The sequence below is a fragment of the Orbicella faveolata genome, unplaced genomic scaffold (genome assembly GCF_042242905.1).
Source record: "Orbicella faveolata isolate gen_17 unplaced genomic scaffold, um_ofav_v1 contig_46, whole genome shotgun sequence".
NCBI classification, from domain to species: Eukaryota; Metazoa; Cnidaria; class Anthozoa; order Scleractinia; family Merulinidae; genus Orbicella; species Orbicella faveolata.
The window spans coordinates 29845102-29870000 of NW_028301576.1; the positions used below are offsets into that span (position 1 = coordinate 29845102).

The following is a 24899-nucleotide window of genomic DNA, read 5'->3' on the forward strand; positions in this document are numbered from 1 at the left end:
GTCCAAAAATCAGATTTAATTTTAGCAGAAATAAACATAAGCACGCATTGCGAGATATGCTTGGGAACATTTTTTTACACCGCATTCTTGCATGAAATTTATGCAAATTTGTCAGCCATTTCGAATGAACCAATCGGATTCTTTCAATCCCGTGAGTTCGTTCATGTGGAACATGCACGCGAGTAGTCATGTGGAGCATCGAACTTGTGTTTTTGTTTTGTTTGACCTTTCGCTTCAGTATAAAAGCGGACTATGCCGAAGAATGTCTACAGACCAGAGAAAGGGAATCAACTGATCGTATACCCCTACACTACATTCAACCACATACCACCTTTATTGCAGAGATTGCAAGAAGAAACTGGAACTTCCTCCAATCTAAAGAAAGACTGGCCCACATATTCAACAACCACCCTTAGTGGCTTACAGACACCCAATGAGTCTCCAGGATGGACTCGTGAGTACTAAATTCAAGACAGTTAATAACACTTGTACCAAGAGGCTGCAAAGCATGCAGAAAACTGAAGTGTAGCTGATGCAAAGGAATTAACAAAACCACCGCATTTACCAGCGGTAACAACAATAAGACCTTTAAAATATTCCACTCTGTAAACTGCCAGTCATCGTGGGTTACTTACATTATTGAGTGTAACATCTGCAATCTACAGTACATAGGCAAGAGCAAAACAGCATTCAATCTTCGCTTAAACAACCACAGAAATCATATGTGACCCTATTTTGGAAAAAGTGGTTAAAGGTGAAAAGAGAAAAACGCGTTTATTCACGTTTCAGACCAAAATGTGTTTAAACACCGTTTAAATGGGCTAAAAAACATTTAAATGCGTTTACAAAATGTTTTAGTGCGTTTTTCCTTTGGCGAATGTTTTCTTTAAATGAGCGTTTAAACGAATAATTTATTTAATAGTAAAGCTGTTATGACAGATTGTAACGAACCCAAGTAGCTGGCACGTGGTGCGCATTGAGATCATCGAGTGTCAACCGCACGATGTAGAACAATTGGACAGGCTTTACTTGATCAGCATTTATTAAGGTCGACTTGCCCAAATATTATACATATGCGGTGAAAACTACAGAGTAGATTACAATACATAATTAAAAGAGAGCTAAAATTTACAAGATCTACGAAGGCGTGGTAAAAGGAAAAACGAAAAGGTGAATATAAACGAGTAGAACTTACGTCCGGTACTGCGTTAAAGGCTGAAAAAAGAAAAGGTAACTCCAATGCTCCGACGGTACTCCGATAGTTGCGTGTAAAGGCTGACTACAAATAAACTCCGATCACCTCTTTCTCCTATGACAACGTAACTCCGACTGGCTAAAGTTAAAAGTGGCGTTCCTTGTCATGTGGCAAACGAAGGGCGTTCAACGGTGGAACATCGCCAAACAGGAAGCATATGGCTAACGGGTGTTCTATCCAAGAAAAGAGAATTGACTGATAATTGAAAGGAAACTAAGGTAATTAAAAAAGGCAACCGCGATGGCCTAAACAAAACTGGCAAAGACTTATCTCCTAATGATCTAAATAAAGGACTATTTATGATAGTTTATATAGCATTCGTGACACAGATTATTCAGCATTATCACTCCCACGCCTTTTGAAATCATGACGTTATTAGAATTATTATGCCAAGCTGGTTTACTGGATGGTATGTAAAACTTATTTTCGCCATCATTCTCAGTCAAAGTGGAAACTTATTGTTTTGGTGAAAATACAAAATAATGATATGAATGCTCCTTAATATCGTACTAAAAATGTAATGTAAGTTATGGTATATACAGTGAGCCAAATGCACAAGTCTTCAGCGACAATACACAATACACTTCACATTACCATTTCCGAGAAATTTATGCCAACGTAACTTCATCCAACTTACGAAACAAAAATTTTGTGTTGCTAATTTTCTTGTTGAAAATATTTGCACGTAGGTAAAATCTGCTACAATTCTGCAACACGCGGGAACGAGTGTGTCTTTCATTTTGCGATATCACAGGGAACCTTTGTGCTTTAATTAGCCTGTTCATATTTATGGCATAAAACTAAATGATTTACCTGTGTGTTTGTGTCTTTCTTTGGTTGTCTTGTGAGGTATTTGCATCACGTGGAGATGGCCGTTTCTCCGTGTGATCGATTCAATTCATGTGCTGGGACAGATGAGTGTCTCAAGTTTCAAGTATTAACTACAGTTCAATCTTCTCCCCAAGTTAAACAGAGGGCAGAAACTGTTATTCACAGCATAATGGTTGTAATACAAAGGAGAACCACAGCTTTTTTCTATTTGAAAGAAGTTTACTATTTCATGCAGCGTAGCAAGCTGTAAGCATACCAGAACAAACTCTGTATCCATCAAGGTTGATTTGGATCGGCTACCCGTGTTGCATTGCACTGCTGTCTCTCAGTTACTATGTTGTTCTCTTGCTCCAAGCAAACTCAACAGATTGAATAATTGGTCATGTTAATCGACTAGCCAATGAAATTTGCCTGTTCCCACAGTTAATATCTCATGTAAGAAGAATGTGTCTTCGCGTTTGCGAGCGGCATGAAATAAACGCCCAGGAAATCGCCAATTGTTTCGGCACGGTCATCAAAGACAGTTATAAACAGGGGGGCTAGATCACGTGTCACGAAAATTAGAAAGTTGCTTTCACAATTCGTGGAAAATAAAAATACACATTTCATGCACCACGAAAAGTTTCTCCTATCACAAAATTAATTAGATTTTGAAATTCCCTAGCGCACAACCTTCTTCGAATGCGGATTGCCTTTCATGGTCAGGCAATGTTTTATCACGTAATGACAGGGATCAAATACATGTAATGTAAATAAGGGTTGAAGACGTGGAATAAAATGTCTCATTTTCATTTGACAGAATTGTTGAAAAAGCCACTAGTGAAATCCTGTGAAATTACGATTCACAAGTAAAAAGTATGGCCAGTCACGTTAATACTCTTTACCACACTCAATAAACATTTCCTGCAGTACAGAAACTGTAATAAATTTAACATGACATGACATCTGAGAAATAAGTTATTGTACTTGAAGGCTTACATGAAGGAAAGGGCTCCATAGCAAACAAAATATTCCCTTAAAAATACTTATGGGACCACAGCCAAGCCGTGCTATTTGGGTATCAACTCTATCATAGCTTGAGAAATTGAGCTTTTAATGTTATCGAAGACTAAGAAAAAAGAGCCTTTTTAGACTTACATATAGCACCAAAATATCATGCCAATTCTGACTAACTCTGCAGTGGAAACAATATAATTACCTGTCTAACGAATAGGGCAGGCCAATGTGAGAAAATTTTAAATATTTGGCATCAGGTTTGCATGTTAAAACCAAGCAATAACTGAGCTATTTGCACGATGTTAGAAACACTTCAAAGACTGATAGGGGTGATTAGAATAAATTTAGGTGGTTGTGATTACTGTAGATGTAGCTCCTATAGTAAAACAGCTTTTGATGACCATTTTACTCCATTTTATTAGTGTCAATAAAAAGTACCTCTATTTTGTAAGCAGTAGCAGACTTTTGCATGCATGAGGAAAGGTTTCGTGCAGCAAAATGTTGTTGATGTAATTATAACGTGACACAATGTACAGTGTGAAGGTATGCCGGAAGATGGCACGTTACTTGAGAAAGGTCAAAAAACTTTTGAGAATTGCAATGGTATAAAATCCTCTGCGACCCATGCGATATCCTCAGTCATTTAGTTACAGGGTGGAAAGCGCAAATAGTTATTTTAAACCATGACTGGAAAGAAGGTGCTTATAAGATGGGACACTAAGTGTGCGTGGAATGGCAGAGCAATATGTGCCAAGGAAAACAATCGACCCTCCAAGCCCTGCAAGCCTCGCCACTGGAATAAAAATTAGTGAAGTTTGCATCCCGTTGGCACAATGCCTTTGTAGTTTTACTGTGGGAAAAGCAACGAAAGGGTAAATTGAATTTTGTTTGATTTACTTTTTATTTGATCAGACTATTTTTGGCCTGCGAGATAGCGTCAGTTCAGTCACTCACTCTGGTTTGAAATAATTTTGCATTTGTACTTTAACTTGTATATCAAATTCACACTTGTTGTAACTAATGGTGACAGAAGTTACTGTTGAAACATGCATTTACAACTGAAAAGCATTGTCCTTTTTTAAAAATTTATTAGTGCCCTGCTGTTAACAAGGCAATTTGGCATATAAAGGAAGGGGATAACATGCTTAATAAGCATTAACGAAAAAACGCTTGACTTTTTAGAAATTTTACATCAATTTTTTATCGTCCGAAAATTTTAATTTTTGATGGAATCATGGTTTTATGAATGTACAGTCATTTTTTTGGACATGTTGTTGCGGCCAGAGGCATCTGGTTCTTATGTCAATATGTATCATAATTATTGTCATGTTTCATAGAAAAAGGCTGACATTGATTTAGACTTAAAAATGTGATTGTGGTTTCAACTTCGTCTTGTATAAAAGACAGTGTTTTACTAATGGTAATGCTTTGTTGAGATAAAAAACTGATCCACGACGCAGGTAAAACAGCAGATCTAAATTCATGCATAAACCTGGATAACATGTTATACGGTATTTGCTCTGAACAACTAGGCCCAGCTTATTTCTATTTTTTGAAGTTATAACAGGAAGTTTAGAAGTTTAATTGTTGTACTCGAAGGTACACCTGAAGTGGGCATGACCTTGATGCTGGTTAACAAATTGACGTCAGTTTTTTATGCGTCTGTCCTGTTATTGACAATTAATTACATTGTCAAGCAGCTGAAAATCTACAAGGAGATCGCTGAGTGGATCCACAGGACAGTACAGAAGCATGAAAAACTGACGTCAATTTGTCTTTTACAATAACAAATTGTCAAATTGTTTTCTCTCATTCGCATAAATTATAAAGTCTTAAGTTGAGTCTGTCCGCTTAATGACAATGAAAATTAGCCCATGAGAGCGCAAGATTTCTTGCAATCATCTTTGAAAAAATTCAACAGCCATTCACATGAATTGATGTTTTTTACCCTTCAGATTATAAAATATTTAATGCGAATATCAAAGGGAACCCCATTACATTGTGCGCCTTAGAGTTAAACTGTACTTATTAACAACTCGGTTTTTGATAAATGTACATTCATCTGATTAATTGACAGTTTCGACTAAAAGCATGCAAGGTCAAAAGGAATTGGCAAAGTCAGCAAAAGAACGAGAGCCAGAACCAGCTACTGCTTCAAAGAGCAAACAAGTTGAAAGTCAGAATGAAGTGGAGGAAGCTGTGAAAAAGCCAGAGCCAGAACAGCCTCCTGTCAAAAGAAAGAAAGTTGTCAGTGAAAGGGACCTGTACAAAGAGTACACTGATGAGAGGAAGAAGACGGAATTGGCCTGGCAGAGAATGCGTGCGTCCGGTAAGGGTGATGGCGTTAAAACGGTAGAGAATGCGAAGAACGAGCAGAAAGCAGTAGTAGTAGAAGAAGAAGAAGAAGCAGCAGCAGCGAAAGAAGACTCCAACAAATGAGCAATGGAGAGAGAGTTAGAAAACAAGAGAAGGAAAGAAGACGTCATGGTACAGGAGAGGGAGAAAGAATTGGAAGGAAAAGGGAAGAAAACTTCAAGAGACAAGAGCTGGAGATAGAGAGGTGGGAAAGAGAATTGGAAGAAAAGAAAAGAGAAGATTTTAAGAGACTGGAGGTGGAAAGAGAATTAGAAGTGAAGAAATGTGAAGAAAATATCAGGAGACGAGAGAGGGAGAGAGAATTGGAAGAACGAAAAAGGGAAGAGAACTTCAGGAGAAGAGAGATGGAGATTGAGAGGCGGGAGAGAGAATTGGAAGAAAAGAAAAGAGAAGACATCAGGAAACTGGAGGTGTAAGGAGAATTAGAAGTGAAGAAAAGTGAAGACATCAGGAGACGAGAGAGGGAGCAGCAACAAACAAGGCAAGTGGAAAAGGAAGAGACTGACCAGCAGTTGAAGAAGCTCCAGGATCTGCTAGCTCGTAACGACGATGTTGACGATGGTTTAGTTGGCATAATGGATGATCTAATGCAATGGCCATTAACATCGACCCCAATTTCTTCAGCATGGCTGCCTGAGGCAAGAGGCTCAGAGGTCCAAAATAGCCGAGATCCTTCCCCATGGCAAGTCTGGAACGTAAGTCGGTATTCTCTTAAGATTAACTCTTTGTACACTTTCTATAACTATATTTACTTATTTAATTCACATTTATAATTTCCTTTATGTTGTGTCCCCAGTTAGCAGCATTGCTAAATCCCCCAGACACTCTCATGAAGGTTTTGTTGTTGCTGTCGTTATTGTCGTAGTTGTTATTGTTGTAGTTACTTTCTTGTTGTTAGTCTTTTCATTTTGTCTTGCCAAATCTTGGGACTTTCCGGGGGTTTTTTTTATTATTATTTCTTTAGTTGTACTGCTACTGCTTCCAGGAACTGCCTTGTCTATTATTTGACAAAGTGGATTAAAGAAGGGGACTTAAAAAGTTCACCAACTTTGAGCTAATTAGTTATCACCTTTTATTCTCTCCTGTAGTCTGTTAAAAGGATAGAAGAAAACTTGGCGCTTTTTACAATGGAGATCAGATCGGCACTGGAGAACCTTGCAGAGCGGGTTGGAAGGCTAGAAAGTTTTCCAGTTCCGACAACTCCACCTTCGGTAAGTATTTTTCATACATTTTACACTCTTCATATATTTAACATTTTCCTTTCAATTCCTTTGTTACCCTCAAGCTTCGGTATTCCTAAATTAAGTGAAACGAACAGCTTTCAGTTGTATATGTCTATTGAGTTTTATTCTGTATTTAGACTTATGCAGGAGAGTAATTGGTATGGAAAATATTATAATCTTGACATTTGTTTGTTCCACAATAGGTGACTGGGGTACCCAATTCAACAAATTCAAGCTCGTGTGCACCTTCGATGCATGTACCAACTGAGCAGGTGCCAACACTGGCAGTTTTAACACCTTCGAGCAAGAAGACAGTAGCAACGATTTTAGAGGACTCCACAACGGCACAAAGCAGCGCTAAAACTGTTAGCTGTGAAGTTCACCAAAGAGGAACTAATGGGTGCCAATTGCACTGGGTCGCAAGGGAAGTCAAAGCTGGACACAACCCGCTTGGCGCTTATTAGAAGTAAGTTGGTATACTGGAAGAATTCAAACAAGGACATTCTCATAACACGTTCGTAATACATCATACCTACTGCCGTTACGAACCTTGCCTCGTGCCTTGACGGTGCATATTTTCTCGCTTTTTTGGTGCGTCACGCAATATTTAGCAGCCAAAATAATGTGGCATACTTCACACTGCTGTTCCTATGGGGCTACGTTAAACATCTCATATTTCAAACACAATTCAATGACAATTACGTATGTAAAATGCCTGTGTATAGTGGGACTATCTAAAATATGTTCAAATGTCTTAGAAGTAATTTATTTACTCTGTATATATTACATCACAATTACAGAATACTTACGTTACAAAACACATGTCTTAGAAGTTAATTTTTTTTTCCTAACAGGAATTATTTTTGAGAAGTATCCCATTCATGTGGCAGCTGAGGAAAGGGAGGAAACTGTCTGGAGGGCCATCTGTAAAAGTGTGGGGAATTTTTAAGTTCCCTGTCAACTGCCCTGTCACTAATTCCCTGAGACACTGAAGAACTCTCAATTTCACCTTTTAACCAAATATATTCTCGCTGTGATTGTAGCTGATTACGTGCTCGATTTTCAATTGACTCACGCGCGCCGGAAAAGAGATGATCACATGACTTGAAATCCCACCCAAAGTTATTTTAAGCCTGTTCTTGAATGTTCTAGAATGTTCTACACAATAAACATCTGATATCCTAAGTAAGATGTAACACTCGTCCTCAATCACAACAAAACATGTCCTAATAAATCAACATAAGGATCAATAAGTCTTCGAATCAACAGTCCATCATCAAAATAAAAGAAAACGAATAAACTCGCAGTCCCTAAAATGTTGCGCAATGTCACAAGTTTTCCACACGCTCCCCCCATTAAAGTTGTCCCAACTTTAATGCTGCTTGGTCCTAGAAGTCTTAGTCCTCCTCATTTTCGTTCGCAATCATGCCCACTAAGCGGTTCTCGGCGCTCAGGCTTGCCACTCGCCTTGGTCTGGTTGTCACCGGTTGATGCTGATCTCTACTTCCCTCCACAGGATCACCAACCATCTCAACATCATTACTCACGCCACCGATTTCCAAATCGCACAGTAGCTGAAGGGGTCTTTCAATGATGTATGTGTTGCAGGTTCGGATCTTGTACCCCCTTGTTACTCTGTCCTTACCAACGATTGAATCAACCACACGCCCAACTCTCCAGTTAGCTCTGTTCTTGGTAGAATCCTTTGTGAGTACTAGTACACCCTTCCTCAGTACTGTGCCATCCTTTGCTGCCGGTCTGCTTTTGAAACGCTCCTGCAGGGCAACAAGATACTCGTTCAGCCAACGTTTCCTGACGTTCTCTCAGCACGTCTTGAGGTATCGCAACCGTCTTGTAATTTCCGTCCGTTCGTCAGTTACACCGTCTGGGTTTTCCTCGAGAAATTGTGTTGGCTGTCCTCATAGCAGAATGCTTGGTGTAATGACTGGCTGCTCAATTTCGTCCCCCATGTAACACAGCGGTCTGTTGTTTAAAAATGTCTCCACATCTAACAAAACTTCTTAGAGTTCTTCAAACGTCAGCAGCGCTCGTCCAACCGCTTTGGAGAGGGTGTTCTTCATCATTCCAATAAAACGCTAAAAAAAGCCACCCCACCACAGCGCACAGGACATGTTGAATCTCCATTCGATTTCTTTGGTCGCTAGATAGTTAAAGAGATGTTCATCTTTCTTTAAGGTCTTTAGCCACTTCTTCGTTGCCTGGAACGTCTTGGCGTTGTCACTTACAATGGCAGTCGGCGAGCCTCGTTGGGTGACAAACTCCTCGAGGCTTCTCTTGAATTCTCTCACTGTCAAATCTTTGTAGAGCTTGAGGTGCACGGCTCTAGTGCTGGCACATGTGAACAGTGCCACGTATGCTTTCCCTGTTTCCTTGTTCCCACACTTGTACAGGAGTGGTCCAGCAAAGTCTACGCCAGTAACGCTGAATGGTTCTGTGAATTTTGTTCTGAACCTAGGTAGGACCAAAGTAACCGGCGCACTCAGGACTTTCACACGAATATTTCTTGCAGTAATTACAGCTGTTTCAGACACTCTTGACTTGGGATCTCAGTTTTGGAATCCAATATTTCTGTCGCACTCTATTCATGGTCGTAGCCACTCCCCCATGCAAGGTTTGCAAATGGCAGTGTTCTACGATTTGACGCGCCAAGGCAGATTCCCTTGGGATAAAAATGGGTTTGTAGTCCTGAATTCTCTCGTAGCACCTCATCACACCATTGTCGTCTGTTGTTAGCTTAAGATTTGTGGTCATGTCACATGTTTGTTGAGCGATTTGAACTCACGTCTTCTCTGCGTGCATAATCTCAAATTTGGTGAGTGGTCCGTCTCGTCTTCTCTCTCTGCAACCGTCTGTGAAACGCCTCACGTAGGCTGTTATGCGCAAAAGCTTCCAGTACGGGAACTTGTTCAAGAGACCTTCTGACCATCTCTTCAACGTTTCTTGGGCCATATCTTCTGCCAACATCAACACTTCTTTCTTCCCTCTCTCTAACTTTGCTTCATCTGTTTCCACGATTGCCGGTTGCTCTGGGTTATCTTCCTCATCAGAAATCCAGCTGGGGCCCTTGAACCAGAGTTGTGTGAGTTTGTCTGGCACTGCTCCTCATGTTCCCAGGTCGCTGGGATTCTCACTTGTGGGAACATATTTCCAAGATGAATATGTAAGTTCCTCAATTTTCTTAACTCGATTTCGGACAAAGGTCGACCACTCTCTGCGGTTTGCGAGCCAATACAGTACTGTCATGCTATCCACCCAGTTGTGGTAGCCGGTGACAGGAAAGGATATTAAGGCCTTGCTCACACTATTCTGGAGTTTTGCCGTGTGTGCTGCAACCAATTCCAAGTGCAGAATATTCATCCCCTTTGGTCTGACTCTTGCCTTAGCCACAAGCAAGTTTTGGTTGACTGCCAGCGAGTCTTGGTAGGTCACAACATAAATCGCGGCACAAACAGCTACCTTGCTCGCATCTGAAAAACCATGAATCTCGAAATGGGTGTGTCGTGCCGTGAAGACACATCGCGGAATGGTGATGGTCGGTTGTCTTCGCAGGGCATTGACCCATGCCTCCCACTTCTTCTGAAGTTCTCTTGGCACCTGGTCCCAGTGTAATTTAAGAAGACACGCCCCGCTGAAAATCAATTTCGCAGTGATGGTGATGGGTGCACTCCATCCGAGTATGTCATAGATACTGTTTATTGCTGAGATCATTTTCCTCCTTGTCAATGGCCTCACCATCTCTATACATGAACTGAGGTCAATGGATAGTGTGTCTTCATCCTCACCCCATTGAGTGCCAAGTATCTTTGTCTTCCCGCTCTGATTGCTTCCCACTGAGCTTTTGGCATACGTCTCCTCCCCTTTGGCGACCTGTGCACTTAAATTTAGATGCTTCACATTACTGTGCCACTTGTGAAGGGAGAAGCCACCCTCTGACAGAATCATGGTAGACTCTTCTTTGAAGGAGACCACCTCTTCCTCTGAATTTCCTCCCCCTTGTATGTCATCAACGTACGTGTCTTCTAAGAGGGACTGTACGACGGTGGTGAGGTGGTTTTCCTTGTGGTTCATGACGTGCTTTTGAAGAGTTGCCCCCAGTATGTAAGGGCTTGAAGTAGCTCCAAAGATGACTCTCCTGAAGCGGTATTCCTCCCACCAGAGGATTCGTTGGGCGTCTCTGTCTTGTAGTGTGCCAGCTTGGTTCATAAGAGAGCTCATACTCTTTTCTACCCTTGACTGTTGGATGGAATCCACTGTTGATTTCGATGCTTGATCGCAAATTGAACTATGCTGTTTGCCTTGACAGTTTCTGCACCCCCTGGACCTACATGGAGATGCACTGTGTCCAGCACCTGTACAGTTGAAGTACAACCCTTTCCTAGTAATTATCGCTCGTCTTGAATTTATGTCAACTACCTTTGTGCAGTTGTGGCTGAAATGCTCACTGGAGTTGCAGTACACGCAGGTTGGCTTGTGGTGTGGCCTTGAGTTTCCGTTGTTTCTGAAAAGCATCTTTTCTCTCTCGCTATCTCTTTTCCATGGGTGTCTCCTGGGGATGTCATCCTTGTTGCTTGAATCGTCGCTTTCTCTCAATGGATTTCTTTCCACATACTTCTGAAGGTTTTCCACAAGCTCTTCTAATCCCCATTTCCCTTCCACTGTAAACTGATTCCAAAAGCGTACTCGCCACGTACTCTGTGTACTCGCTGGTGAAAGGTGTAATAGTGTACTTTTGCAGTATGACAGATTGTCCAGGGAATGTTTCTGTCTTCCCCTTGCCTGCACCCACGTCTTTACTCTCTCACAGCTGTTTTTTGAAGTCCAGTTTCCTCAAATACCACTCTTCTTCTTGCTCTTGCTGTCGCCTGGCAATCTCTTCCATTTCTTGTTGTTCTTGCAGTCTGTATTTCCTCTGTTCCTTGTTTATTTGTTGTTGAACACATCCTTCTGTCTTCACTTTTTCCTCAGCTTCTCTTGCTGCAGTCTCCTCCACTTGCTTTTTGATTTGAAGGCGTGTTTCTCAAAAGGGTTGAATAAGTCGCTTCTGTTCCACTGTCCACTGTTTAATGAAGTCCAGTCCCTTGTCTGATTCCAATAAGTAATTAATTGTCTCGTCCTTTGCCTTTTCCAAACACTTAATAAGCTCCATAAGCTGTTCGTAAGCGGTGAATACGTCTTCCTTGTCTCCAGCCCAAAAGTTCGCGGATCTGTTCAAACTGGAGAGCAGCTACTGCTAATTGTTTGCCGAATTTCACATCGGTTTGTTGCATGATTAAATTCGTCGCTTGAATGACACGTACATGCCGACACAATGAAATCCAAAGTATATTTCCGATCCAAATTGTCCTGGCAGGGTTGCCACCTTTCAGTGTGGGGAATTTTTAAGTTGCCCTGTCAACTGCCCTGTCACGAATTCCCTGAGACACTGAAGAACTCTCAATTTCACCTTTTAACCAAATATATTCTCGCTGTGATTGTAGCTGATTACATGCTCAATTTTCAATTGACTCAAACATGCCGGAAAAGCGATGATCATGACTTGAAATCCGACCCAAAGTTATTTTAAGCCTGTTCTCGAACGTTCTAGAATGTTCTACACAATAAACATCTGATATCCTAAGTAAGATGTAACACTCATCCTCAATCACAAAAAAACATGTCCTAATAAATCAACATAAGGATCGATAAGTCTTCGAATGAACAGTCCATCATCAAAATAAAAGAAAACAAATAAACTCACAAGCTCATAAAGCTAGAGTGAGCGTGTAAGTCCCTAAAATGTCACGCAATGTCACAAGTTTTCCACGAAAGGATTGATGCCAAATGTCAAGGAACAACATTTTTTTAGCAAGTTTTAAAACAGACAGCAGTACTGTATATAGTCCAACTATGAAGCAGTAAAAGTGCGCTTTTTAATTAGTTTTTAAGAGTAGTATCAAAGAGGCCCTTAAATTGTCCTTCACTGGAATTTAAAACCAAGAAGCAGTTACTTATCACTTTCACAGCGGTCAAATGCATTGCGTACGTGGTTCCCGCCAAAACTGTTGCCCAGATAAACATGTAAGTTGACTAGACAGTCACTGAAAAGATTAGCTTCAAACGCCTTATAAGCAGAGAGAACGTATATTATCCACCTTGTTTATTCGTCTTCTTCATAATATTTTCCTTAAAATAAAAGTCTTGTATATTTTTTCGCAAGCTTTGAGGCAACGAAAACTGAAAGTGTAACAGATTTTTGCATTTGGCTGATCATTGCCAACCAAAACATCACGATTGTGATCCTTGAACTGAGAAACTACTGGTAATGATATCTGGGGAAGGGGGATGGGGTAAAGCTGAACACCCACAATTGCCAAAAACAGCTCCTGCAACTACGGGTTCTAACTTAGTGCCGATTGATAGGTCAAATCGCACCTTGTTGAACGGGAATTTGCATGCGTCATTATTTTGTCAACTTGTTTACGATACATTGATCCCTAACACAAACAACCAAAGCTCACACAATAGCAGAACTCTTGAGAGAACTCAATCGATTCAGTACATTTGAGATAGGAAACAGAATTGTACATGTACACCCTTGGGCAAAGTTAAGGTTACCACTACTTCAGTTGAAAAATGAATTTGAGCCAAACCCTTGGCACGTTTCCAAGGATTACACTTTCATTCATTATTAAATGCGAGTCCCCAGTGACTTTGAACTATTTTGTGTTAGGAAGCCTCCAGGAGTGCATGACCATGACAAACGAAACACGTGACGTTTCAAACGAAACTCAACGTATCATTATTTGATACCGTGCCTTCAAGTCAGCGAAACTTGATGTAGGGGCAGCGGGTTAATAAGCAAAGGATCACTTGTGGGTTATATGTCGGTTTACAGACACAACTCAGCACAAATACACAGGCATTTTGTATAATGAAATTTATTAGGAAGTCAATCAAGTGCAGTCCGACCCCAACAATACAGAAGCGGACATATCGCCTATTATAACTAGGTGACTGAAAACAGCACCTTATCATTTCCATTACATTTTGAGTACACTTGAGTGCTAACATTTGTAAGTAAATACCTTCTGTGATGCCCCTGAATAATAAAAGAAATGTTATGATGTAAACAAGATAAATCAGACATCATCTAATTGGTGTGTGGGTCTCCCTGCAGTTCAGGAGCAATGAGATCCTCCGTTCCTTCTTTGCAGAACTGTCGTATCTCATTGAAAAGGTACATTTGCCATTGATGATCTAAGCCTTTGGGTTCTTGGATAGTAGGCAGTTCAGCTGGGAGAAAATCATTTTCAGCCCGCAATAAAGTGAACCTTTCTTCAGTGCTATCTGAAAATTGCTTGTAAAAAACAACACCTGGGTCTTCTTTTTTAAACCAAAAATGATGGTATTTCTTTATGTTTTTGAATTTTCTGAAATACACAGAGAAATGAGACCCAATCATAAACTGGAACAATGACTGAACCATCATGTAATGAGCACAGTTGTGTGACATTTACTCCGCTAACAGTGGACCTGTCAATAACTGATGCAAACTCATGAAGTGAGGAGATGAAAGATTTTTGAAAAGATTGCTTCAAAAGGCCAAAGCACCAGTCACATGCAAATTTAGTGTGACCAACAATTAGAAAACTGTACACACACGACTGATGCAGACCAGTTATTATCCTCCATGCTAAATACCACAAGACATACGAATTCTTGTTTTGGCCACAGCAGTTGTCTGCGTGGAGATGTACATGTCTCCCCTATGCCGTGCTTTTGGAAAAAATAGTGCAGATAACTTATGGTTGCATTTGCACCCTTTCCCACACTGCCTGCTTCATCGATTACAAAATTAACTTGCCTGGGCAACGATTCGCAACAGACACCAAAAATTCCTACTTCCTTGGTACTTTGAAATAAATAGGGCCAGGTTGCATGGGGTTTGAGGGCAAATGAACTTGCTGGGCATAATCAAAAGAATGATGCATTTTCCCTTTAAACGAACAGGCTGTTCTTGTTTCATTAAAGTCTAGACTATTTAGTATCGGCTTTAAGTTGCTCTTACTCTCTTTGCATACACGCTTGTAAAGGCTTCTCTCATTTTCGGCATCCAGTAAATGCGCCTCCTGCTTTCGTACAATCTCCTCTTTTCTTCGTCTAGCAAGTTAGCTGACCGGTAGATGTTTGAGTTGTTTTTTTGACATGTGTGACACAGGTCAGTCATTGGTTTTGTTATTCTTACAAGTGGCCACAGCTCATTCCACATAGTTACAAATTTAGAATATAAAACTACAGGTAGACCAGCACTCTCCACTGACTGTTCATAAAGTCTGTGGATACTTGCTTTAGTTGCAGATGAGGGAAGCAATTTAATATCGGATCATTTAAATTCCGGAACTCTTCCAGGAAGAGCAACAGCATGCTCTTTGGCATAATTATCAAGGAAAGTGATTACATGTTGTAGGGTGTCCATTGAACAAGTTCTAAAAGGCATTTTTCCTTTTTTACCATGGATACGAGGCATAATTGCATGATTCTTGTAGTGCCGTTTTAAGTTCTCCAGGTGCCTTACCCCTATTCCATAAAGAACTAAAAACATCTCTCTGCAAATCGGAGCACCTGCAAACACCGGCAAATTAAAGCATGGTAAATGGCGATGTTATACACAATCTACAAACTAACAATGATGTCTGCAAAGGTGTCTGCGGGAAATGAACATTATGCAATACAGTAAAAACCCGCTTGTGAGAAGCTACATTTTGTTGAAGTTTGGCAAAATAGGTTCTTAATTAGGCTCTTAATTTATATGGAGATATAGTTATTGCTTACCAGACAAATAAATAAAATTGGATTTGGTCCTTGAGCATAGAGTGTATTTATTCACAACTGTGTTATGTATTTTCTTGTAATATGAATTTGCAATTTCAAAGTCACGCTCCGTTAAAATGTTTATAATAACTTAACTGTAACCCACGTAATTATAAGAACCTGCTTGATCTTGCTTGGCTAAGTAGGTTCTTATATTTTTGCGTATTAAAATAGCAGATTTCTGCCAGCAGGTTCTTAAACCACTAGGTTCTTTACCTGTGGGTTTTTACTGTAACAGGGTTTTACTAATAAACACTAGAAAGTGCATTTTACCTTCAAAAGTGAAATATGCGTGAGTCCTTTTTCTTTTTCTCGTTTGCCAGCTGGAACGTGAATTTTCATCTTGCCTGGTGCATGCTTCAAGCAGTGCTAGTACCACCATGTCCAACTCTGAGGACGACATTTCAAGACAAATTTGTTGATGATTCAGTACTTTTTCCACTGAAAAGCGGTTGCTGCAGTTTTCTTCTTCCACTTCCTGTAAACATCCGCAGCCTACTTTGAGAAAAGATTCCACTTTTTGATTTTCAATTACATCTGATTCTCTCCATTCAATCATGTCAGCATGTTGGGAAAATTCAGCCTGACTGCAGTTCTCATCACTTTCCTCTTCACGGTCTGAATCTGACGATTCATTTTCATTGTTAACAGATATTTCACGATCCCTAGTTCTAAAGTAAAGTTCCTCCGCTAACTGCAGGTCATTGACAAATGATGCAGAAATGTTTGAGGAGTTTAGACAAGTGTAATCCATAACAGCTTTGTTTGTAAAGAATTTAGAAAATTCATGCCTTTCGGGAGCCTTTCACATTTCGTGCAAATTTTATGTGGAAGTGAAATATCCCGTTGTTTTACGTCAAGCCTCTGTCACAAGTAAAGATGAGTCAGATAATTTTATTGCGTGAAAATTTTAGCTTTTCTGAGCTGACGTTAAGTGTGTAGCCCTGTCAGCAGTGCTCACGATACTGTTCAGTCAGACCACTTTGTGCAACAATAAAAATTAATAAGTAATACCAGTAGTAATCGGTGACTAGAGAGAAACACGCTAATGTGAAGGGGCAGAATACCTTTTCTGGGTGAAAATCTGTGTCAATAACAGCTTTGTTTGTAAAGAATCCAAGTAAATGAGCATATTTATACCCCTCGAAGGCCTTTCACATTTCATGCAAATTTGGTATTATTAGTGCATCATTATGTTGTTTTACATCAAGCTTCTGTCATTGATGGGAGACGCGGTGGCCTCATGGTTAGTGCGCTCATCTCCGGATCAAGCGGTCCAGGTTCGAACCCTGGCTGGGGACATTGTGTTGTGTTCTTGGGCAAGACACTTTACTCTCACAGTGCCTCTCTCCACCCAGGTGTACAAATGGACACCGGCGAACTTAATGCTAGGGGTAACTCTGTGATGGACTAGCATCCCATCCAGGAGGGAGTAGAAATACTCCTAGTCGCTTCATGCTACAGAAACCAGGATAAGCTCCGGCCTGATGGGCCACTAGACTCGCATGCAGACTCGTGTCATTGACAGCAAGTGAAGATGAGTCAGATAATTAATGCGTGCGCATTTTAGCTTTTCCGAGCTGACTTAAAGTGTGTAGCCCTGTCAGCAGTGCTCACGAAACTGTTCAGTCAGATCACTTCTTGCCACAATAAAAATTAATTAGTGATATTATGTACAACTTTTCTATGAAGGTTAGATGATGGGTTGAATGCCACAATGTAAATAATACAAACCAAGACTGTACTGCTTGTTAACTTGCGAGTCTCGTCAGTGTTGATGATTAACAAGTCTTGAGCAGGCACGAACATAAAGGTTACTATTGCATGTAGCAAAAGATATAAATAGTCTCATCTCAGAATTACTCACATTAAGTTGGTTTGAAAAAAAAGGTAACCACAGCATGGATCAGGGTCCGAAATTGTGCTTTCCTGGTTGCCAATGCGACTAAAAATTTTGCACCGGCGACCAGAATTTCACAACTGGTCGCCAGCGGGCAATTAACTATTTCATGCCATGATAATTATACAAACAATAACTGTGATTTTCAGCCAAATCGATTAAAATAAAATTCAAAGCCACCCGTCAATTGGTCACTTACTTTTTACCTTTCCACTGCTTTTGTATAAAAGTATAAAACTGATTTTCCTGTTATTATAAATCTACCACAACGTTTCACAGCTACGATCAGTGCGAAGCTATGCTGCCATGTTTTTCAGCAGTTTCCCATAACATACGTATTGTGGGCGCAACAGGCCCCATGCGTTCTTTTGACATGAATATTTATCCAGGCGATGTGGTGTCCAAAGATGTTCTGAAATCTTTCTGTAATTTATTACAAAGGGGAGATGGAACATCCGTGAAGAAATTAGTTGAAGATTTAGATATTCTCTGGCGTCAAAAGGTGGAAATGTAGATCTGTCAAAGTAGTCAAAAGATGACGAGAGCACTGGTTTGATTCCTGATGACATCGATTCAAATCTGATTTTGCTGGCAAGCCTGTGGTGACCAAAAATTTTGGTTTGTGTTTTGCTGCAAAGGAAAAATTTTATTGACACTTTTTGGCAACCACATTATTCCATATGGTGACTAAAAAAATAAATTTCAGTCACCAGTTGGCAACTGCCTGAAAAAGTTAATTTCGTACCCTGTGGATGCCCCAAAGAATTCCCCTTAGCACGATTCATCATCTGAGGATGAATTGCGTCCCATTGACGTGGCGTTGGAAACATTGGAAAAACTGAAGTCAGGTTTGAGCAAGATGGAATGTGCCGTGTGTATGTACAAGACGGAGTTTGAGCATAGTGAAGACCCATACGATAACCGAGTTCACCCTTTTAAGCAGCAGTTTTGAAATACTTATAAAGGTATACGTGAATTAATATTAAATTACTTTCTTTCTTATTCGGATAAACAACCTGCTTAATGTAGACATCGAAAAATATATAAGTTTTAGATAATGTATAGTTATCGAAAACCATTGCATACAGACTGAAGACAAATTCTCAATGTATTACGATGTATAAAACTGTAATTTTTGGGTCAGTCTCATTTGAGGACCTTAAGCTAAGGTGTGAATTATTTGAATTTTATTTTGTTTTTAGTGCTCAAGGTATCCATCGAAGCTATGGAACAGATGATAACAACAAATAAAGTATTAGACCACAGGTTCTTCAAGTGATCAGAATCCGTGGAAGGAGATAGATATCACGTACCCGGGACACGCAAACCAGAATTGAATAAATCCACAAAATGCACATGAATTGTAATGCTAAATGATGTATGCAGTCGAACCTAGAAAGCAATATTTGAAGCAATAATAAAAATTTGAAGCAATACAAGAAGATAGTTGTAGTGGTTTGTATTCTCGCTTAAGCTTCTTACAGAAGATGTAATAAAAGCCGGGATTAATTCAATTATCGCCCCAATTCTCCTCGTCCATTCTTTTTCATTCAGTTGCCACTAGCGTTTACTCAAAAACGTGCAGTTTTAGCTGGTTGCATTCTGCAAAAGAATTGTGGAAAACTTTGGGGTTAATTGAGAAACTTGCATTTTCTCCTCGAAAAATGGGCGATTGTTGAGACAGAAATCGGGTTCGTGATCGTTCGCACACACTCTCGATACGTTTGCGTCAAATTACAGTGCACAGGTACATGTAGGTGACGAAGGCGAAGCCTGCCCGTTACAAATGTTTGCTGCATATATACATATATACCTCTCTTTTTGGATAACTGAGATGAAAAGGACTCATCTTAAGTGGTATGTTTACTAAAGAGAATCAAGGAATTTGCAATCTTAGCCTAAAACACGTTAGTCATTGCTTCTCTTTCTTTAGTTTTTCCTTCATTGAAAAATCTTGACAAGAACGAGCTTGTGATGTCTCTTTCAATTGCAACCAATGTCTCGAATGCAGATCAAATTTGTCAAACACAAACACGAACTATATATAGTTGCAAATCTGTGCACTTTCTTCCAGCCACAATGGAGGAAAATTTAATTTAATCGGAAACATCACTGGTCACAATCCAACACAACAATACCTCTAATTTATGAGCAAATTTCATTTGAAAAAAGCTTCATAAACTAACCACAACATAATTATCGGAGTATTAAACAGAGAAAATTTTGCACTGGTGTTTAAACGCGCAGAAATAGTGTTTAAATGTGCAGAAATAATGTTTAAACATGTATCCAAAGCATTCAAATGGGTTTAAACACTTTCGTTTTAAGGCGTTTAAACGCCATTTTGACAATTCACCTTTAACCACCTTTTCCAAAATAGGATCACATATCAAAAAGGGAATCAGCTGTTGTGAACGTACAGAACACTTTCTACATAATAAACCAACACATAACTTCGACAATAACGTGATCATTACAGTAACAGAATAGATCAGGAGAGATAATATAAGCAACAAACAGAAAAAAGATCTCCTTAGACACCGGGAGATATTGTGGCAAAAGAAACTGAATTCCATGCAGCCAAATAGACTTAACAAACGAATTGGTTAACCATTCAATATAGTTGCAGGGATCTTTACAAAGTTCTGGGTACACAAAATGTTTTTAAACATACGTTGTAAGGGTCGCTAATTACTGCAAAGTTGTAATTGATGTACATACACAATTATGCTATACAATTAAGCAATTTACAGATGAAATTACCTTTAACACGTAATATAATTAACTGTAATACCGAATGCAGGTTAGACCCCTGAAGAAGGTGTAAGCCGAAACGTGTCGGGTTAACAAAGGATTCAAATGAATAGATGTAGTCCATTCTCCTTTGCACAAACTATATATGGTATTGTATATATTATATTATATTATATTATATATTTTTAAAAACACAACAACGCTTTTCAGTTTTTGGAACACGTTTCGATGTTTCAAACATCATCATCAGCCATAATGAATATATAAGGTTTACAGAAAGATCGATATTATATATGTAACAGCCTATACAATGAGCCTTTATAAATTTAAATTAACGTAGAATGCAAACTTATTTAAACTAACCAATAAAAATTTTGAAAAGAACAATAGTGAAAAACCAGTAAGCTGAAATAGATACATTTAAAAGTGTAACGATTAATTGACATGCTCAACTTGTTCAAGCATGTTGACATGCTTAACTTGTTCAAGCAAGGCCAATGAAGTAAAAAGTAAAATTCAACATCTGGCTACCACTTATGTCAATTCTTTTAAACCTACAACAAATGACTTAAAGAAACTTAAAATACTGAAGAAACTCAAACAGAACAAAGACATCATTATCTTAATACTGGATAAGGGAAACGGCATTGTTGTACTTGGCAAGGTAGTCTACAATAATACTATTAGTGATTTGTTGAGTGACAACTCTAAATTTAAGAAATTGCAATCTGATTTAACCCAACGTAGAGAAGGTCAGTTACAACGTTATTTATGAAAACTCAAAAAAGAAGGTCTCTTAAGTACTGACACATATCGTGATATTTATCCTACTGGTTCTCAACCAGCTAGATTGTATGGTTTGCCCAAATTACATAAGGTCAAAGATCCTAGTTCTACTACACCTTCTTTTAGACCTATTGTATCATCTATAGGCATATACAACTACAACTTAGCCAAGTACCTTTGTTCATTACTCAAGCCCCACATCTCCTCAGAGTTTTGTGCTACAGATACGTTTTCTTTGGTTAGAGAAATTCAAGATATAGATTTCAGTGATATGTTCTTGGTTTCATATGATGTTACTAGTCTTTTTACTGATACCTTTGTCTGAAACCATTGATTTAGCTGTTAATGCAATTTTTGATAGTAACACTGAGTCAAACTTAAAACTAAGCAAAATTCAACTTAAGGAACTTTTCAGATTTGCCACAAGTCACACCTATTTTTTATTCAGCGGTTGCTTTTATGATCAAGTAGATGGAGTAGCTATGGGCTCACCTCTAGAACCTGTATTAGCCAATTTCTTTATGGGTTATTATGAAAAGCTTTGGTTAGATGATTACACCGGTCCTAGAGTACTATGCTATCGCAGGTATGTAGACGATATTATTTGCTGTTTTAGAAACAGTGAACATGCCAATATGTTTTTTGAATACCTCAACATGTGCCATCCTAACATCAAGTTCACAATGGAAACAGAGGAAAAAGGTCAATTGCCATTTTTAGATGTATTGTTATCTGAGCAGAGCACTAGTGACAATCAATGTTCTTGTGTCACTTCTGTTTTTCGGAAGAAGACTTACACTGGTTTACTAACTAATTTTTTTAGCTTTACTCCCTTTAAGTACAAATTGGGTTTAATTAAAACTCTCATAGACAGAGCCCACAAAATTAACAACACTACTCAGGGCTTTCAAAATGACATCAACAACCTTTCTGTTATTTTGAAACGTAATTTGTTTCCAAGTTGGCTTATTGACAAGTCAGTTAAGGGTTATCTCAAAAAGATCAAAACTACAGAACAGGATGGAGATACTGCAACATCTGACACATCCGAATGCCATTTTTATAAACTACCATATATTGGTTTTTATTCTACCTACACAGGGAAGAAAATTTCATCTAATATCAATAAGTATTGCAAAGATTTAAATGTAAAAGTTATATTCTCTCCTTTCAAACTTAGCAGTATGTTTAGTCCTAAAGATTTTATTCCCGAGTCTCTTAAATCACGTGTTGTGTACCAGTTTATGTGTGTGAGCTGTGGAGCTTGTTATATTGGTGAAACCAATAGGCATTTTCACACATGTGTTAATGAACATCTTTTTTGGGACAAAAATTCCCATGTTTTTAAACATCTCAATTGTTCTAAGAATTGTCGAGACAATTGTGATGCCTCCAGTTTTAAAATGATTGATTTTGCTAAGACTTTCTCACAACTTAAAATCAAGGAGAGTTAAATCCAGAACATCTTCATGTTGATTTAGTTCCTGCAGTTTAAGAAATTCCCGCCTTGCCTCACTGAAAGCAAAAGTAATTTCAATGTTTTTGTGGTTGTTAGAGGCAAGAATGTACCGCCTAAAAGCCCGTTCCTCTGTCCAGCATGAGTAATTATGTAATGAGCTGAAACGAGCAATGTCATCCTTGAAATGCAGGAGATTGTGTCATGTGATTACACAGTTTTCAACACCCAGACTCTTCTTCTAGTGCAGCATATCTCACACACATTTCATGAAATGTCAAAGCATCAGCTTGACTCTAGCCATTTCTTGCATGATTACCAAGAAACTTGACAGTGCCAGCAATGCAACAAAGAATTTCACGAGTTTCAGTGTTGTTTTGCAGCATGCCACCTAAGCAGGATTCCATGGCAGGAAATGCAAAGTGGTTGAAGTCTTGTGCTTTCCAACAACCAAATCGCTTTGTTATACCTGAAGGCAACCTTCCTGTCCTATACTCATGAGTCCATGGGAACATTTGGAGTTGCTCATCAACCACCGGCCAGTTAAGGTTTTCATCATCACTTTCTAGCAAGCATTGAATCTGTCGTTTGACAACATTCAAGTAAATCCCATGCATTTTGTCATACACAGTCTTTAATAAAAGAAATTGATAAAGGGGATACAGTCTATGACATATTGACAATCCTGTATAACCAGTGTTTTTGGATTTTTCCTGCTTAACAGTGATCCGCTTTTCTTCCTCTATTTCCTTTAAAATTTCCAAACCGTCAAGTATGGACTTGTCTTCCATTGGAAATCTGCCTTGCATTTTAAAACCAGGGTAATAGTAGTGATTGCAAGCTGGCACAAACACCCCTTGTAATTTACACTGTCTGAATCCCTTTTTACCACACTTAATAAACTTTTCAGCTTCACATTGTCCATTGTGATCTCTGTTGTGTCTGGAAAGGTACCAAGACAGCAGACATGAATGCAACATGCTTTAATTTGATCGATTCCTACAGCTAGCACAATTCTCTCCTTCTACCACTGGTCAGGGGTCAGTTAGGACTTCGTGTTACTACATCTTCCTTTTTCTTTTAACTTAACTAAATGACAATAAGTACATCATTGTTCTCCAGTATTCTAAATGAATACTAATCTTAGCATTGTTCAATAAGTCTTTCCGGTCTTCTAAGAGCTCCTCTAGGTCTAAGGTGGGTCAGCAACAGTTCAGGCTGTAAGGGCTCATTTACTGCTGGTTGGTCCTCCGGTACAGGCAGTTCTCCGTAGTCTTCTTGGCTGGCTCCAAGTGCTGAGGGAACATCTGGGCTCCTCTCTCTTGTTGGTGTTGATTGGTGGCTCTCATAGCCCTCATTCTGGGGTGAGACTGGAGGTCTTCCCTCAAGAACTCTTTGTGTCATTCTCCAGTTCCTTCTGACTTGGCCATTTGAGGTCTGTATGACTACCGATACGGTTGTCCAATGTTAGAATCGTAAAACTGTACAAAAATTGAGAACGTGTATACTTTAATTGACAGAGAGATTAATCTTTGCAGAGAGAGTTTTTTGCTTGTGTACATCCGCAAACAGGAAAAAGATTATGATTTGAACTAATTTTTCTGTTCACCATCGGTTGATGGAATGAAAATGGAAGGAATGCATCTTTTACTGTGTATTTCCTCAATTTGGATAGCTATTTCTTCATTACTTGTTGTACAAAGCAAAACATGCCATAGTGACACTGCGTAGCTGTCTTGAAGCAGCAGTGTCATTTATTGAACCTATCTCGCTTAGCCAGTGGAAGCCAATGTAGCCATCTTATTTTTTTTCTGGCATCAAATCCTCTGTCCCTAACACCAGTTAATCAGGGTTATGTAACTGGTAGCTCTTATCTTTTACCCCTGGGAAGGCCTCTGTACTCTGCAGTGTGACCATGTGCAAGACAGAAATCTGTTGGCTGGAATTTCTAGAATTTTTACATGCAATTTTTCAAATAACTTCTCTTAGTAGCTTATTTCAGTCAAATTATGTAATTTGCTACACCAGGGGCCTGGGTACAAAACCTCATAACTCTCAAACAAACATGGGGAACCCCTGATTTTTCAATCTCATTTGATTTAAGATCACACAAATGCCAACATTTGAAAAAGTTATGAATTTTCTGTTTTGAAAAAATTAAAATGCAAAAATATATTAGCAGCCTACAAGCAATTTATTGTCCTTGGTAACCATAGCAACCTTCTCCTGTTGCTGTTTGCCTATGATTTTCAGATTTTTTTCCAACGAAATGTTCATAGCTCCTTTACTTATGCTCAGTACCATCATTTCCTTAGCTTTCTTTTGTATGGAAGACTTAGAAAATCCCTTTTTATGTAAAAATATCACAGATGTCCTATTCAAAAAAACTTCATTCAAGCTTCTAAATTTGCAGGAAAAAGGGGTATGTTTAACCGATCACAGCTCCTTTAA

General features: G+C 39.1%; 1 protein-coding gene and 1 pseudogene across 1 annotated transcript; both read left to right on the plus strand.

The window, feature by feature from the left end:
* Positions 1-188: 188 nt before the first annotated feature.
* Positions 189-20168, plus strand: LOC149099600 (uncharacterized; annotated as a pseudogene).
* LOC149099601 (uncharacterized) lies at positions 4855-7973 on the plus strand. The gene is made up of 3 exons (XM_089277086.1): positions 4855-6153; positions 6547-7147; positions 7536-7973. Exon 1 carries the CDS (start codon positions 5518-5520, stop codon positions 5872-5874), a length of 357 nt encoding a protein of 118 aa, XP_089133212.1. The 5' UTR covers positions 4855-5517; the 3' UTR covers positions 5875-6153; positions 6547-7147; positions 7536-7973.
* Positions 20169-24899: the final 4731 nt, after the last annotated feature.

What these genes read in the sequence shown, in the direction of transcription:
- LOC149099601 (XM_089277086.1), top strand. Translation starts at nt 5,518, where the DNA reads ATGAGCAATGGAGAGAGAGTTAGAAAACAAGAGAAGGAAAGAAGACGT.